Here is a 16149-nt window from a genome sequence, read left to right as displayed (position 1 = left end):
ACCCACATGAAGCCAAGAGTGGCAGGCAGGGCCACTATCCAGGGACACGCTGGTAGCTCTGGCCCCCTCTTTCCCAGAATTGGCTGAGCTGGGCAGCTGGTGAGCTAGAGAACTGGGAGTGACCCTCCATATCAGCCTGACACCGGGTGTTAAGTCACCGCCACCTCCTGTTAGGAGCTATCTGGTACTGGGCAGGGAAGGAAGTACCAGATAGCTCCTAGCACCGAATATGTCAACACAATGTGCAGGTGGCCGCTGGACAGTAAAGCCACAGGACGCAGAGAGTGGCTGGACTTTGCTGTCTGATCCATATGTTGTGTGAGAGCTTGAGCCCCAGAGGAGTTCACGGGGCACACGGAGGTGAGTTTAGTCCCAGACACTGCATGGACGTGGTCATGGGACACCAGTACTCAACAGGTAGGTGCGCCCCAGTGGAGCCTGTGACACAGGCCTGGCTGGGGCAGGCCCTAGGGACTTTCCAGAACTGGCCTGAATTCCCAGCTTCCTGCAAGGAACAATGCCAGGAGGACGGGAACAGTGGGACCCCAGCCATAGACGACGGCACATCCTGTCCACCGGCTCACAACAGGCTTCGAAATAAACAAACGTTGCTGTCCCGAACGAAACTTCTGTTTGCCTTCCGCAGGGAGCGCTCAGCTGCAGGCTCCAGGTCTGAGACCTTCTCAAATGGCCAAACTGCCTGTCCTCAGGAGCCAGGACTCCAACTCCATCTTAGCGACAAGATTCCAACCAAAATCTTGAGGGGGAAGAGAGGCCACATTCTGCCCCTGCACGAGGCCTCTCGGGCTCCCCAGGAGGGAGCTGCATCCAGGGCTGAAGCTGCATCTCAGAACCTGAGCCCAGGTAGGAGTGTGAAGGCCAGGGAAGGTTAGTTGACAGAGGGGCAGGGTCATCTGATGTGAGACCTAAAAGGGCCCCAGGGCCAGTCCAAGCCTAGACCGTCTCCACGATAGGAAATGGGGGTAGATCTGGAGACAGATAGGGGCCCTCTTTCTTTCTGCATGGGTCTTGGCTGTGCAGTTACTAGCCCGATGATCCACCCTGGGCCTAGGCCTCTAAGCCCTCCCCGACCTCAGTTGGCATACTGAGGAGTGACCAGAATCCTCCCCTTCCCCTACCCTAAGCAACAGCCTGGGTGGCTGGGGCAGGGCAGCTTCCTTGGCTGAGTCCACTCTCTTAAAGGACAGTCCTCTCCCCATTCCCCTCCCCAGTGGTCTGCCATCAGCCCAGGCACAGAAAAGAACATCACCAACGAAGGCTGGAATGGGTCACAGGCACAGGCTTTAACAGACGACGAGGATCATTGGTTGGCCATGAGTCACAGTCCTATGGGTGAACAAGCCAGGCCTGGAGCATCAATATCTGGGAAACAGATCTTTGTGGTGGTGTCCGGAGTCCAGACCACTGAGGAGGCGGGGCCCATGTGGATGAATCCATAACCGGTAGGCCAGGTTCTGCCATGACCCCAAGCAGAGCACTAGCCCCTGTGGCCGCCTGCCCCACTGTACTCTCTGCTTCTATGTCCATGTGACCCAAAGCAGGTGGGGAGCGGGGGCAGGGAGTGGGCATCAGGGTGCAGAAAGGGCAGGGAGGGGACAGAGCCCGAGGGAAAGCTGGGGGCACCTCTGAGGAAGACCTGGGCCCATCCCCTCCTGACGCCTACTGAGACCTTCCTCTGCAGGCAGTAGTGGGTGCAGGGCCTGGGGCTGAGCGCTGGGAAGGAGGGGTGGGTGTGAAGGGGGAAGGCGAATGGGTGGAGCCAGGGCTGGAGCTGGCTCAGAGCCCTGGGGAGGGAGCGGACCCTCCTGGCCTGGGTTAAGGCAGAGAGGGAGGAAGGCAGCTCTCAACCCCACAACCACCTGCTTCCTCTCACTCTAGTACCGGTGGAGGGGAGGCTGCTCAGGACAGGGCAGCACAGCTGCCGAGGGACGTGGTCAGATGCAGGACAGAGCAGACCGGTCCTGGCACAGGCCAGGAGCTGGAGACACTCGACACTGATGACTGGCAAACCACCCGCACCATCAACTGGGGCTCCCTCAGGGCCGGGCTTGGTGTCTATCAGGAAAGGGTCTGGGGTCTTCGTCCCACCTGCCTAATGCCTCTGCCAGGCAGGATAGGGCCAAGGAACAATAGTGGTTGCATTTCATTTAAAACTACTGCTTCACTCAAAACAAAAACAAAAACAAAAAATCCGACTCTGAACATGAAGCATTATATCCAAGAAAGACACCTTGACATTTTTTGCTTTATTAAACATCATTCACTGGGAATTTCCAAAGCACTGTGTGGTGCCCAGACCTGTGTGCCAGGGCTCTGGGGGTCGGGAGTAGTCTAAGGCACGGGCCCTGTCCTGGCACGGCTCCTTCTCCCTGGGAAGGCAGCCCCACTGGTGAAAGGCCACTGAGCAAGTTCAGACCCTGAGGACAGCAAAGGACCCAGGGCTGAAGCCTGAGAGCCTCACACCGCACTGGCAGTGGGGGGTGGCGCAGGCTGGGAGCCCTCCCCAGGCCCGGGCTGAGCTGCGGGGCGCGCTGTGACCCAGTTTGCGGAGAGCTGCAGTGAAGAACGCTGGCTCTGTGCCCAGAGGCCCAAGAAGGCCATGGACTGGGCTAGCCTTTCCTGGGAAAGGAAGAGGGAGGAAGAGCCGGGGCCTGGCAGGGCCGTCTGTACCCTGGAGAGGCGGGGCTGGGCCTGACTGCCCCCTTTAGAGCTCGCAACAAGAGGAGAGACGTGCATCAGAGCATGCCTGACAGCCGGTCTCCTGCTCAGTATCCCTCTCCTGGGAGACCCACCTAGACCCTGCAGGCCCCCACGGGCCACGAGGAGCAGAGACACTGGATTAATTTGGCTTGGGGACCCCCGCCGACCCCAGGCCCAGGCCAGTCAGTCACCCAGGCTGCTGCTTAGGGAAGGGGAAGGGGAGGATTCTGGTCACTCCTTCTTACTATGCCAACCGAGGCAGAGGAGGGCTAGAGGCCCAGGCCCAGTTTAGGTCTGTGCTGGGGCTGGCAGAACCCATAGACAGGAAGTTTCCCTGCCCCATGTGACACATCACTGGGGCCTCACATGTCTTGCTCCATCCTTGGGGCTGGCAAGGCAACCTGGTTGGCAAGGCATCTCTATACCCTCCGTCCCCTCCATGTCCATGGAGAACAGGACAATTGGGCTCCACTTCCTAGGGTGAGAGCCACTCCTGCAGCCTGCAGGATTCTACTGTGGCCCCATAGCCCAGGAGAAAATGAACAATGCAATTCTGGGTGCTGTGATCCTGGCTTCCACCTGGCTTTCCTTGGGGGTGGGGAGGTTCTAACCCTGCAGGGCACAGTCCCCTCCCTTCACACAGATGTCCCTAGAGGCAGGTCTGCCGGGTCAGGGGCCAGCATGGGAGGATCAGAAGAGGCTGGGGCTGGCCTGGGCCGGTGTGGCATGCTCCCGGATGTACTGCAAGATGTCCATCTCGTCCATGGCTTGGATCTGCTCCTGTGGCCTCTGCTGCCCAGCCACAGCTTCAGATGGGCCCGCTTTTGGGGGAAGAGCTGGTTTTCTGGGTATTGCCGGCTTAGTTGCCACTGGTGGTTTGGGTTTGGGCTTGGGTTTGGACTCAGCCTCCAGATTCAGAATCTGGTCCAAGTCCTCTTCAACTCTAGGGAACCACAGGGAGGAACCCTGAGTATAATACTGTACCCCAAGAAAGGAACAAGACCCCAGGCAATGCCACTGCCCACACAGGGCTGGGCAGCAGCAGGGAGCCCAGCCTGGATCTAGGCAACCCCCCACCCCACCCCATCCCACTCTGGCCCATCCACCCATTCTGCCCAGAGGAGACACGGAAGGCCAGGGCTCTCCTTCCCTCCAACTCACAGCAAAGCAGGCACAGGGCAGGCCCTGCGCAGCCTCCTGAGAGCTGCTCTTCAGGTGACCCCACCTGGCACATGCCGGCTTTTAACCCCTTTAGAAATAACCACCAGCTACTATGTACAGAGTTCCTGCTGTGTGCCAAGCACTTCAGACATGTTATCACATTTCATCCTCAAAACACCACTCTGGGGAGGCACGACTGCGTTTCCATCCTGCAGGCGAGGACGCGGGAGTCCCAGGAGGCTGAGTGACCCCAAGAGGACAGCATGTGACAATGCCTTTGTTGGAAGGAACAGGACATTGGCCCTCAGAAGCTGAGCCCTCATCCAAAGCAAGTTCAACCAGATAAAGAATTGCCAGGGGCGCTGAGCCATGGTGGCGCAGGGTCAGCCCACCCACAGTGCCCCTTGGTGGGCCACGTGGGTGCTAGACAGAGCCCAGCGAGAGCCGAGGATGGCCTCAGCCAGGGCCCATCAAGACTCTGCCATGGCCCCAGACCTCTGATCTCCCACTGGTGGGCAGGAAAAAAGCCCTGGCAGTGTTACCGCTGCTCAGGATCATCCCTGGGTACTGATGGCCAGAAAAAGGCCAGGCCACTGATTCTCCCGAACTTGATTTCTGGAGACCAGGTGCGTAGTGGAAGACTCATTCAATCCATTCTACCCACAGCACTGTGCTGAACACCCATGAGGGCCAGAGATTTCCACATTTCACTAACCCATTTAATAATCTCCAAACACTGTGTGGTGGCAGAGATTAGCCCTGTTTTACAGATGTGAAAACTGAGGTGCAGAGAGGCGAGCGGCCTTGCCCTGAGACCCGCAGCTAGTGTGAGGATGATAACACACAGCCTGCATGTGGCTGGTTCTCTGGTGTGTGTTCACCTGCCTGGGGCACTCGGGCTCCAGTGCCAGGGGGAGGCTTCCCCTTGTCCTAGCGAGCACCTCTGCGTGTGTCGCTCAGCCATGCTGCAGCCAGGTGAGGGAGGGCAGAGGCACTGCAGGCGGAAGACCTGGCGCCCACTTGGCCTCTATAAGCTTCGGCTTCCTCATCTACAAGCAGGAGTAACAGTGTCAGCTGGCAGTGTTGCACGGAGCTGTGCACAGAAGCACAGCACTGTGGGCGGAGAACTGGCTTCCGCTCCTCACCCTGCAACTCCTCCATCAGGTGGCTCAGGCCACTCCTCCCTGCTCCTCAGTCTCTTCTTCTATAAAGTAGGATTATATTTGCTTTACTGGTCTCACAGGGATTCTTACAAGGATCAAATAAGACAACACAAGGAAAGTAGTTTCCAAACGTACAGGAAGCCTACGTGTACTGAGGTCTACTGACAGCCCCAGGGGCTGAGCAAGCGGGAATAAGACACAGAAAAGCAGCACCTCAATCCACAATGCAGGGCACCCCCAGCCCCGGTCAGGCAGGGGCCACGCAATTGCAAAGGCCTGGAAAGGTGGTGAAGTCCAGAGAAGGGAGTGAGCCCTTGGGCCAGAGCAAGCTGGGAAGGCTTCCTGAGAAGGTGGGCCTTTTCAGAAGGGTGAGCCTGGAATGAATAGGGGAGAGAGTTCTGGAGAAGGGAGCAGAGAGCAGAGGTGTGGAGGTGGGAATGAGAATGAACAGAAGAACCAGGCAGGCTCACAAGCAGAGGCTTCCTGCCCTGGGCAGTGTATCCAGATGGTGGTGACATCAGCAGGGCCAGGCAGGAGCAGGGATAGAGAGATGCCTCTGATCAGGACAACTCCTGGCACTACCAGGCCTGGCAGAGCCTGAGTGAGTATGGAGGTGCCCAGCGCAGCACCCCCAGGGGTGGGTGCCTGCCTGAAGCCAGCTGTGGAAGGCGCTGAACATCCTGCCTGCTTTCTGGGTTGACCTCCTCTGATAGGGCACAAACCCCAGAGAGAATTCAGAGTCTGCTTGGATGGCAGAGAAATGAATAAAAGATGTCCTTCTTGAACAAACCCAGAGGGACTGGCCCAAGCTGGGCCTTCATAGACAGATCAGCTGCCCTGGGGTAGAGGCAATTTCAGGAGGTGTCACTCATGGCCAGGCTGCTCCTGGTCACCTAAGATCAGAAGTGCCAGAGCTCCCTCCGAGTGGCGGTCCTTCCTTGACTCCCCGGGCAGGTGCCAGCTCCACTGGCATGAGGAAGCCTCTACCGAAGGCTGAGGGTACCTGGGAAGAGCTCAAAGGGACTGAATTATCCTCAAATAGAGGCCTTTTGGAAAACAAAGCAGCTGCTAGAAGCTTATGTCAGACTTCAGAATTATCCTGCTGGGCAAAGTAGTGACTCTTTGGAACAAATCAGTGGCTGGACTTGCTCCCGAGTGGGAGGTGTACATGGGTGGTCAGCCACGGTGGGAGGTGGTGTAGCTGCTCTCGGGATACAGGTGGCTGCAAGGCACCCCTTTTCCAAGCACCCTATTTCTGAGTCATGACTAGGACTAGCTCTCACTGGTGTAAAGTCCAGCTCCCTTCTCTTCCAGGCCAGGCTGGTGTGGGGTCAACCAGTGAGGGGTAAGGGAGCTCTAACACTCCGGCCCCCTCCTTCTCCCTGGGTCCCTGCGAAGATAAGACTCACCTAAAGGTCTAGACTAGAGGCCTTGTCTGGTATGGCTGCACGGCTAGAAGGAACGAAGGCCTCTCAGCCTCCACCTGCTCAGCGTACACCCCACGCTGCCTCAGGGCGGCCGAGGTGAGTGACAGAATGAACAAAGGGTGAAAGCAGGAATACATGAATGACTATCAGAACATTCTCCATTATGAGGAAGCCCGATTACTCCCTGGATAGTCACAGGGCAGACAAAAAGAATGTATGTGGTTCCTGCTCTCAAGAAGCTAATCCTAGTGACATAGCTCTTTTAGAATTGGTCTGAATTTAAAAGAAGAAAAGCAGCTAATCCTTTCATTAGCAGATGTCTGCTAAAGTGAAGGTGGGGGTGCGGGACCCATACTCTTTGAGCAGAGATTCCCAAAGTGCTCTGCCAGAGCTGAAAGGCACCCTAGAGGGGCCCAGGGATAAGGAAGACTTTGGGAGGCTGAGGCCGGCTGATCACAAGGTCAGGAGTTCAAGACCAGCCTGGTCAATGTGGCGAAACCCTATCTCTACTAAAAACACAAATTATCTGGGTGTGGTGGTGGGCGCCTGTAATCCCAGCTACTTGGGAGGCTGAGGCAGGAGAATTGCTTGAACCTGGGAGGCAGAGGTTACAGTGGGCCAAGCTCTCACCCCTACACTCCAGCCTCGGGGATAAGAATGAGACTCTGTCTCAAAAAAAAAAAAAAAAAAGATCATGAAGTGCTGTGGGTGTGGTCTGCGCACTACAAGCCCGCAGGAGCCCTGCTTCATGTGGCCATTTCCCCAGCTCAGCAGGCCACAGAACCCCTTTGAAGGTAGCCTTTTACCACCCCATGGTGCCATGTTCTGCAGAACACAGGTTGGGAAGTAACGGATTTAGAATAACCTAGGCCAGAAAGGTCCCATGAGAGCCACCCCACTGGACACATGGACTCCTAGACATGCTCGGTCTGGCCTTGCCGCTCCCCAGGCAGACTCTACTATTCCATTTCCCTGTGCCTCGGTTTCCCTCTAACAAAATAACAACAATCCTGGTTTCTCCCAGCCCGCCGGGATGTCAGCAGCAAGGACACAGGATGAGAGTGAACAGATGCCAGGGGCCTTGGGGACATGTAAATACCAGAAGCCGTCATGGTGACTCAGGCTTGGTGGGCACTTGGAGGGCTATGTAATAGCCAGAGGCTGCTAATGAGGGGTGCAGATGACAGCCTTCAGGGCCTGCACGTGCTGGTGTCACATGAGCGGCTCCTGGAAAGAGGCGGCCTGGCTTCCTGTGAATCCCAGGCACAGCCCTGTGTCCTGGAGCGTGGAGGAGGAGCTGGAGATACACACAACACTGAGCCTGCTGAGAATGTGGCCAGTGCAGGCAAAGGCCTGGGGAGAACGGGGGGGCTGGTGGGGAGGCGGATCACCCAGCCGAGAGCTCAGATAGTCCCTGATGAAGTGGAGAGGCCTGGACAGGGGCAGAGCAAAGCTGTGGCCTTACGCAGGTGGCCTCCCACACTCGATTTCTTATAATATGGAGAAAATAGCATCTACCTTAGGGGGCCGTTGTGAGGATTACATAAGAGAGTGTGTAAGGAGTCTGGCTTACTGTGTACACAGTAAGGGCTTGGGAAATAGGAGCCGCCACTTGCACAGGTCCTGCCAATTGACCTCCATGTGACAGCTTCTGTCAAAGCCTCTGATGGGACCCTCCCGGCAGAGGCCATCACCAGGACACCTGCACTTTGCTTCCTCTCTGGGTGGGCTGCATGCTGCCATGAGTCAGTTTCATTTGTTCCCAAACCTGCTTATGCCAGTTACACCTGCTCTTGCAATTATGTAATTATTCTTTACATAAATCATTAAAATATGATTGTGAAAAGAAAGACTGGCTGTGCACACAAAGTTCTCTCTTTCAGGAACTGGCTGAGCAACCCTGGACTGTGGATCCTCCCCCCGAGCCCCCTTCACCACCTCTCACCCAGTGTGCACTCATGGGTTTCTACTTTCCACAGCCCTGGGGTCCTCCCCACAGAGGAGGCTGGGGCCAAGGCTGGTCAATGCCCTACAGGAGCCAGGCCCTTGGCTCTGTCCAGGACACTCTCAGAGCTGCCAAGCGCCACTGGGGACAGGTGGTACCTGAACAGTTTCTCGGAGGCATTCCTGTGGCCGAGGCTGGGCATGGGCCCTCCACGCTCACAGGCGGCCGGCAGCAGGAGGGAGTCACCCAGGGGGACAGCCCCGCCGAGGTCAGGATCTTCAAACAGCTTCAGGGCTGTGGGAAGGCGGCAGCAGGGTGGTCAGAGGAGGTCCTGGCCTGTCTTCACCTACCCAAGGTGGAGAAGGCCTGGCCCAGCCTCCCGGGGCACCCAGGAGAGAGTGAGCAAGGGATAAGAGAAAACCAGAGAAATGGGCCAGGTGGGGCAGGAGGAGGGTGAGGACAGGAGCTCACAGAGGCTTGGGACAGCTGTCTGCCTTGGCCTCTGCTGCCCGGCACCTGGGCCAGAGCTGGCCGACAGCATCAGTCCAGTTTGACGTCCTCAAGGGCTTCCTGCTGCTCTTAGGAGGTTACAGCCTCTTGGGCTCACTGTGCCAGGGACCTTGTCATCCAGTCCAGCTGATCTTACTGCGCCTGCTCACTGCCCCTGGCCTTCAACAAGCATTTGCTGAGTACCCCCCACCGGCTGGGGCTGCTCTCTCTCTCTGCTGGGGTGCCATGGCCACTCTCTCTGCTGGGGTGCTATGGCATGTGGCTGCTGCCTTCAGGAAGCCTGGGTCTCCTCCCCACACCCCTCGCATGTGAACTGATCGGGGCTGCCCTTGGAGAATGCCGATCACAGCTACTGTACCTGGGGTCCCCTGCTTCAGCCAGCCTGGCAGACTCCACTGACTTTCCAGGATCCAGCTCAAGGAGGGCCCCCGCCCTACCCCAGGAGGTCTTCAGGGGAGCCCCACAGGAATTGGCGCTTCTGCTCAGTCTGTCATAGACTCGTGCTTTTCTGCAACTGTCAGGTGATGACCTGTCTCCCCACAGGACTCTGGCCCTCAGGCTAGGGACTGGGTCTCACTCCTCAGCATGTTCTTAGGCCTGGCCCTGGGTGAGGGCTCACCAAGTGTGGACTGAATTAGTGGGTGGCATCAATTCCCCCAACCAGAGGACAACCTGGGCATGTGAGGAAAGGGACCCAGGGATGAGGGGAGATGGCCCAAGGCCGCTGGATTTTCCTTGTGCCAACTCTGCATAGAGCCCTCCAGGGAATCCGTGCTGGTGACACAGAATCCCATTAAATCCAAACCTACAGTCACACACATGCCCCAGGCAGGCCCTATCACTTTTCACACAAATGGTGCCTGCAAGCCTAGGGCCCACATCTGCCCACAGATGTCACAAAAGCACTTCTCGAAGCAGTGAAGAAAACCATCCTCCTCTTCTGCGGGAAGTTTGTAAGAGACCCACGGCCTGGGAATGTTCCATCCTGTGGGGAACCATGTGTGAGGCTCAATTCCTCCCGCAGGAGAGCTCCCTCCAAAGCTGAATCTATATCGTGTCTAGACAGGAAAGGGGAGATACGGGTCCTATTCACTCTGGGTGAGTCCAGACCCTGCCTGGTGACGGGGCTGGGCACAGAGAGGACACCAGGAGCAAAGGGAGCACACCCTGGGGCTCTACTTACAGTCCATGGATGATGCGTCCTCTGAGAGGCCCTGGGGGGACAGCTTCGTGCCTGGGCCAAAAAGCCCCTCGTCGGGGTCCATCTCCTCGTCAAAGATGGTGAGCCGGGGCGAGGGCTTGGCTTTCACAGCCACTTTGGGATGTTTCTTGGGCTTCTTGGAGCTGGAGAATCACAGACAAAGCACAAGGTGAGGACTTTCCATGAGCCTCCAGGTGGCCTGGTCAGACCCACACAGGCCTGGGCCCCGCTGGGGCATGGCTGGATGCCATGGGCCAGAGAAGACCGGGCCAGAGGGACCAGGGGAGGCCTGGAGTGGGCCACCCAGAGCAGTCCAGGCAGGTGGCACTGGGGTCACTCTGAAGTCTCAAACAGTCACATGGCCAAGGGAAGGACAGGTCCTCCATCACAGGGGAGAAAAGCAGGCCAGCGACGGTGACTGAGGAGCAGCTTTTCCCAATGACAGAGTAGTGAGGCCCGTGCTACGATGGGCATCTGTGCCCTGTGCTCGAGAAATGACCACTGTTGGGAGGAGCAGGTGGCTGCCAGGAATGGACACCGGCTGCCAGACAACTCCACCCTCAGACTCCTTCAGGCCTCAGGTCTGCCATGCGGTCACAGGACAGAGATCACGCTCCCATTCTGAAGGTGTAGACAGCTGTGTGGTCTAAGGGTCTGAGCACCTGGGGGCCAGGCTCAAAGAACCTCACTCCACAGACACTCAGAAATGGGGGTGGACCCAGTCTTGAGCCACAAACCTCAGGGCTGGCCCCAGGAAGACAGAAAGCAGCCTTGGGAAGTGCCCTATTGCTTCCTCTTCCTGGTGAAACCACCATTGTTCTAGTTAACCCTTGGGTTCCACGGGGCAGCCCTGCTCCTTCAGGAAGCCTCTCTGAGACTTGGCGCCTCCCTGGGCTCTGCCACCCCAGGTCCCATTATGGTGCACTTGCCAACCGGCTGAGGAGGTTCTGCTCTGGGCCAGACCCACTGTGAGAAACCAGGACGGCACAGGACGGAAGCTTCCAGGGTGCGGGAGTACTTTAGTTTTGACCCAAGCATTGGTTACGGGTGGATCTGCAGACACGCAGGGAGCAGAATGCTCAGGATCTGAGCATCGTCAGCGTTATTGCCAGTAAGTAAACACACTTGAGTTCACTTCAACAAGTTACTTTAACCGGCATCCAATCCCTGCTGATGCCTGTTAGCCATTTTCAAGTTCCTAAAAATAATGAGAATATGCTCTTTACTGGAAACTGAAATTCCATGTGCCTGGCGGGCAGTTCCACTGGACTGAGGTCACTCGGTGAGGTCACCATCTGAGCTCATGTTGGTAACACTCTGTGGCAAAACTGCAGCGAGAGGCTGCCTACACAACGATACAGACTAACCAGTGGCAGATAAAAATAGCAGAGTGGCCCTGGGTGCTGGCGGGGCAGGACCCTCCAAGGTGACCATTCCCACAGTCTGGAGTCTGAGGCTAGCAGAATCCCAGGCACCCAGAAGAGGCGAGGAGAAACTGTGAGGGCCAGGAAGGCTCCCTGCTGGAAGGCTGCGGGACGGAGCTCAGGGCCCAGTCCCAGGGGAAGGATCTCTGCAGGGCTCATGTCCTGGATGAGGAAACAGTGGTCCAGAGAAGCTGAGTGTCTGCCCGAAGCCACATAGCAGGCAAGGGACAGGCAGGCAGACTGAGGATGGTCATGCTCGTGGTCCTATCCTTTTGTCCCCTCCAAATGTCCCATGAGGAAGGTGATACAGGATGCAGCAGGGATAACAGGCTCAATCCTGCTGTTTTCTGGGGAAAAAGTGGCATGTTTCAAGGGTAGCGATGGGGAGCAGAGACTCATCGGCAGAAACTGCGCCAGGAAGGCCCATCTGCCTGGTCCTGTGCTTTCTCCACCCAGCTCAGGAAACCAGGGACACCCTCTGGTGTGCACCACCCTCAGGCCCTGCTTGTGGTGCTGGAGGCCACGTGGAGGGAGCCTGGATTCTCCGCCCTAAGGACAAGTGCTTTCCAGAAACCTTCAGCTTCTGCTCCTCTCAGAGCTGGAGGAGCCAGGGCTCGCCTGCTCTTACTCATTCTCTCCTTCATTCTCACCAATCAGGCAGAGCCAGCTCAGCCCTCATGACTCCTAGTAAGTGGGTACCAAACAGGGGTCATGGCTTCCTGCGGCAGACAGCAGAGCTGACCCCAGCCAAGACCCACTGGATTGGAAACCCCAAGCAGGCCCAGGAGGCTGTTTAGTCTCCTGTGGAATTCCATGGTCAGCCAGGCTTCCAGCCACTGTTCTGCACTGATTCTTCTCTCCACTTCATTCCCCATGTCCACCGCCCTTTGCATGGCCCTTCCTCCTGGACCCAGGAGGCACTGCGGTGGGGAAGGGTGGAGAGCTGCCCTGACCCCTACCCAGGTGGCAGCTCCCAGGGAGGGCAGGCCCGAGGCTGTCTGCAGCTCCCCCAGCAGCAGCTCCATGCCACACCCCTCACTGTCCCCTCAGAAACAAGCAGGCCCTCCCTGGCTCCTGGGGACCAAACTTGTGTCACACCCAGCCACGGGCCCCTCGGGGCAGGGAGAGAGCAAGCAGCTCAGAAATCAGAGGGCACTTTGATCAGAGGGCACATTGATCAGAAATCAGAGGCATAGGAGATGGAAGCGAGCCATTTGAAGAACAAAGGAAGCGAGAGAGAACAGGCCCAATAAGGTCTCAAGAAGCCGTGGCGCCCCGCCCTGCGCCTGCACCTGGTCCTGACAGTGCACATGAGGCCTGACTTTCCTTCCATGTGAGTTTCTCCTCCAACTGGATCAAGTCCTTGTTTTTCTCCCTAAAGACATGTTTGCCCTTTTGTTGTCTTGAACTGAAAGAAAGCAGATCCACAGCACATGCGGGCAGCTCAGGTAGGCACAGTCTGTATCCTACCCCCACCCCACCCACACCACCTGGGCTGCCCTCTCCACCTCCCCAGCTCTCCAGACCCATCTCAAGGGGAATCAAGGAAGAAGCAGGAAATAAGGAGTTTTGGTGCCTAAAAGCCCCAGGGCCCTGTCCTGAGTTGCCCACAACTGTCAGGCTCTAGGGACTTAGTAATGTGCCTGGTCTGGAACAGATGCCTTGATAAACTCTGCATGAGAGGATGGGTGACGGATGGCGGGGAGGAGAGAAGGAAGGATACACAGGTGGAGGGGAGGTAGCCAGGCAGCAGGGTGCCAGCACATCTCCGTCTCAGGATTCTGTTAACCTACTCCCCAAGATGGGAGGAGCAAGGAGGGAAGAGTGACGGGCTCCCAACCCCAGTCTCAGACAGCGCCCTCTGTGGGGAAGCCCCTCCACCACACCATCCCTCCTCCGCACCGTCCCTCCTCAAAGATCTCCTGGTTGACTCCCCTGGCCTTGCCACCACACCCTCGGCTACTCTATGAGCAACTCATCCCTTCCCTCGTGAGCACCTTCGGTGGCCAGCACTCACAGAGAACCTCCCACCTGCAAGAATCTGTGCTGGGAACAAGGGACCCAAGATGAGGACGACCTGCTGCTGTCCCCAGAAGCTCATGGCAGAGCAGGGTCACAGAGAAACTGATCATTATGGCTGGGAGAGGTGGGTCATGCCTCCTAGCACTTTGGGGGCTGAGGCGAGTAAATTTAAGAATAAAATATGAGAAGTGCTTTAGTTTAAAGTAGAAAGTTTGCAGGAGGCCAGCAGTTTGAGACAAGCCTGGCAAAGATGATTAAATCCCATCTCTACTAAAAATACAAAAATTAGCCCAGCATGGTGGCACACGCCTGTAATCCCAGCTACTTGGGAGGCTGAGACATAAGAATCTCTTGAACCTGGGGGACGTGGCTTGCAGTGAGCTCAGATTGCACCACTGCACTCCAGCCTGGGCGAAAAAACGAGACTTTGTCAAGAAAAAGAAAAAAGAAAGAGAAAAAGAAAAGGAAACTGTTCATTAGCACACAGCCTGTCCCACTCTGGTCACGGCCGAGCAAAGAGGAAAGAACCAAGCAAGCCAGAGGGCTCAGGGAGGATGGGTGACGGATGGCGGGGAGGAGAGAAGGAAGGAGGAGATGTGGAGACCGGAAGTGAATTTGGTGGAGTGAGAGCTAAACAGTGTCTCAGGTAGAGGACCTACAAGTCACAGTGTGAGGGTCTGCAGAGGGTGTGACTAGGACATAACTGAGAACCCAGATTCCTCCTGGTGAAAAGGGACCTCTCAGGTTTGCAGCAGAGGTAGTGCTGTGAGGGGACAGGCTAAGAGCCACATCTCTCCAAGGAAGCTTTGCTCATGGTCCATAGAGGAAACGACCAGAGCCAGGACAGGGAGAGCAGCGGTGGTGAGAGGTGAAGACAGGCCAGGGAGAACTTCAGAAAGCAAACATGCTTATGAATCTGGACAGGTGATCAGCCGGCAGAAGGGAATTGTCTAGAGTGATGACAGGTTTCTGATCTCAGCGAGGGGGTCAGTAATTCATATGAGAGGTGTGTCACTCAGCCTCTGAGCCATTTCTTCACCCTGCTCCTAGCACAAACACCTCAGGGTTATCAAGAGCATGGAGTTGGTTCAGGTCACACACACAGGCTATCATTCTGGGGGCCCCCTCAATTCTCCCCTCCCTGGTTCCCCTCCTCCACTCCTGTATCAGCATCCACCCAGCTGTTGGCCGGCACAGCGCCTGGCTCTGTAGTGCCCATCCTCTAACCCACCCTCTGCACTGACAGGAGACAAAGCCTCTCACTGACATCGATGAACGGTGCCCTCATCTCCCTTCACTGAAAGAACAGCTGGTCATGATTAGAATCTTGTCACCAGGGATGGGGCAACAGAGGCTTCAAAGAGAGGTCTGCAGGGAGTAGGACTGGAACAGCAGCTCCTGGCTTCCTGGAGAGCATGGTGTCATCCGAGCTAGTGCAGGTCATGAGGGCCACCAAAACATGTGTTAGGTCCACAGAGGTTACATGAGGTAGGTGGGGTGCTCCTGGATGGGTGCAAGCATGTGCTGGCATGTTCTTGTTGCATGCACATCTGTGCACAGACAGACACCCGAATTCCCGCTGTGTGTTCCTGACGGCAGACAGACACGCAAACCAGGCCACATTCTGCAGGCAGGCGTGCAGCATATGGGGTGAGGCGGCAGCTGCCTCGGCCGACAGCTCCAACACTCTGACAAGCTGAGCAGCAGCTGGGCTCCCTGTGGCTCAGGCAGTTTTAGTGACAGTGATTGACACATGAGAGCATTACCACTCTGGCCATCCAGGGGGCCTGTGGCACCATTCCCAGATGTGCCCACCCACACAGCAGACCACCTATGGGCACCAACTGCCCAGAACTAGGGTGTGCATGCATGGTAGAGCCATCTCCTAGACACAGCCGGCTCAGCTGGGTCTGAATGGAAGACTGATGATCCTTCCACAACTGAGATACAGGGACAGCATGGCCATCACCTTCAAAGCCAGGGTGTGGCTCACCAAATACGGAAACCCATCTCCTTTCCAAAGATGCAAACTTCCTGTTGTAAACTAAAGCACTTTTCATACTTTATTCTTAAATTCAGCTGTTTGGTGTCTTTTTTTTTTTTGAGATGGGGTTTTTCTCTGTCACCTAGGCTGGGGTGCAGTGTCATGATCACAGCTCACTGCAGCCTCAACTTCCCAGGCTCAAGTGATCCTCTCACCTCAGCCACCCCAGCAGTTGGGACACAGGCATGCACCATCATACCTGGCTAATTTTTATTTATTTACTTATTTATCGAGATGAAATCTTGCTATGTTGCCCAGGCTGGTCTTAAGCTCCTGGGCTCAAGTGGTCCTCCCGCCTTGGCCTCCCAAAGTCCTGGGATTATAGGTATGAGCCACTGTGCCTGGCTGGTTTTATTTTTTCAATGAGAAAATTCTCAGAGTGTCCATCAGTGGACTTCTGAAATTCACACTAGGGCAGTGTTATTTGTAGCAGCACTGGGCTTCCTTGAAGAAGCAATCACAGGAGTAAGAATCACCTGAGGACAGGCACTGACCCTGGGAGTCCAAGCCACCCTCCTTGGACAGGGGCTT

At 56.5% G+C, this 16149-nt stretch overlaps 2 protein-coding genes across 4 annotated transcripts in view; one reads left to right on the top strand and one right to left on the bottom strand.

Moving 5' to 3' along the window:
* HS1BP3 (HCLS1 binding protein 3) overlaps positions 1-16149 on the bottom strand; it is an 81257-nt gene that overhangs the window by 43668 nt on the left and 21440 nt on the right. For 2 of the 3 annotated variants that reach the window (XM_035273115.3, XM_035273117.3), the window contains exons 5-7: positions 10111-10271; positions 8576-8711; positions 2253-3664 (exon numbers count right to left, since the gene is read on the bottom strand). In XM_035273115.3, the coding sequence (XP_035129006.2) occupies positions 3412-3664; positions 8576-8711; positions 10111-10271 (550 nt within the window). In that variant the 3' untranslated portion in view covers positions 2253-3411. Of the gene's footprint in view, positions 1-2252; positions 3665-8575; positions 8712-10110; positions 10272-16149 lie in introns of those variants that run through there. The other variant, XM_035273118.3, reaches the window with a different exon arrangement.
* Positions 384-1473, top strand: LOC144579369 (uncharacterized). Its single transcript, XM_078350054.1, has 2 exons — positions 384-864; positions 1233-1473. Exons 1-2 carry the CDS (start codon positions 384-386, stop codon positions 1355-1357), a joined length of 606 nt encoding a protein of 201 aa, XP_078206180.1. The 3' UTR covers positions 1358-1473.

This window comes from Callithrix jacchus, chromosome 14, assembly GCF_049354715.1.
Source record: "Callithrix jacchus isolate 240 chromosome 14, calJac240_pri, whole genome shotgun sequence".
NCBI classification, from domain to species: Eukaryota; Metazoa; Chordata; class Mammalia; order Primates; family Cebidae; genus Callithrix; species Callithrix jacchus.
The sequence above is the reverse complement of the archived record's forward strand: the minus strand, read 5'-3'. Positions and strand labels throughout refer to the sequence as shown.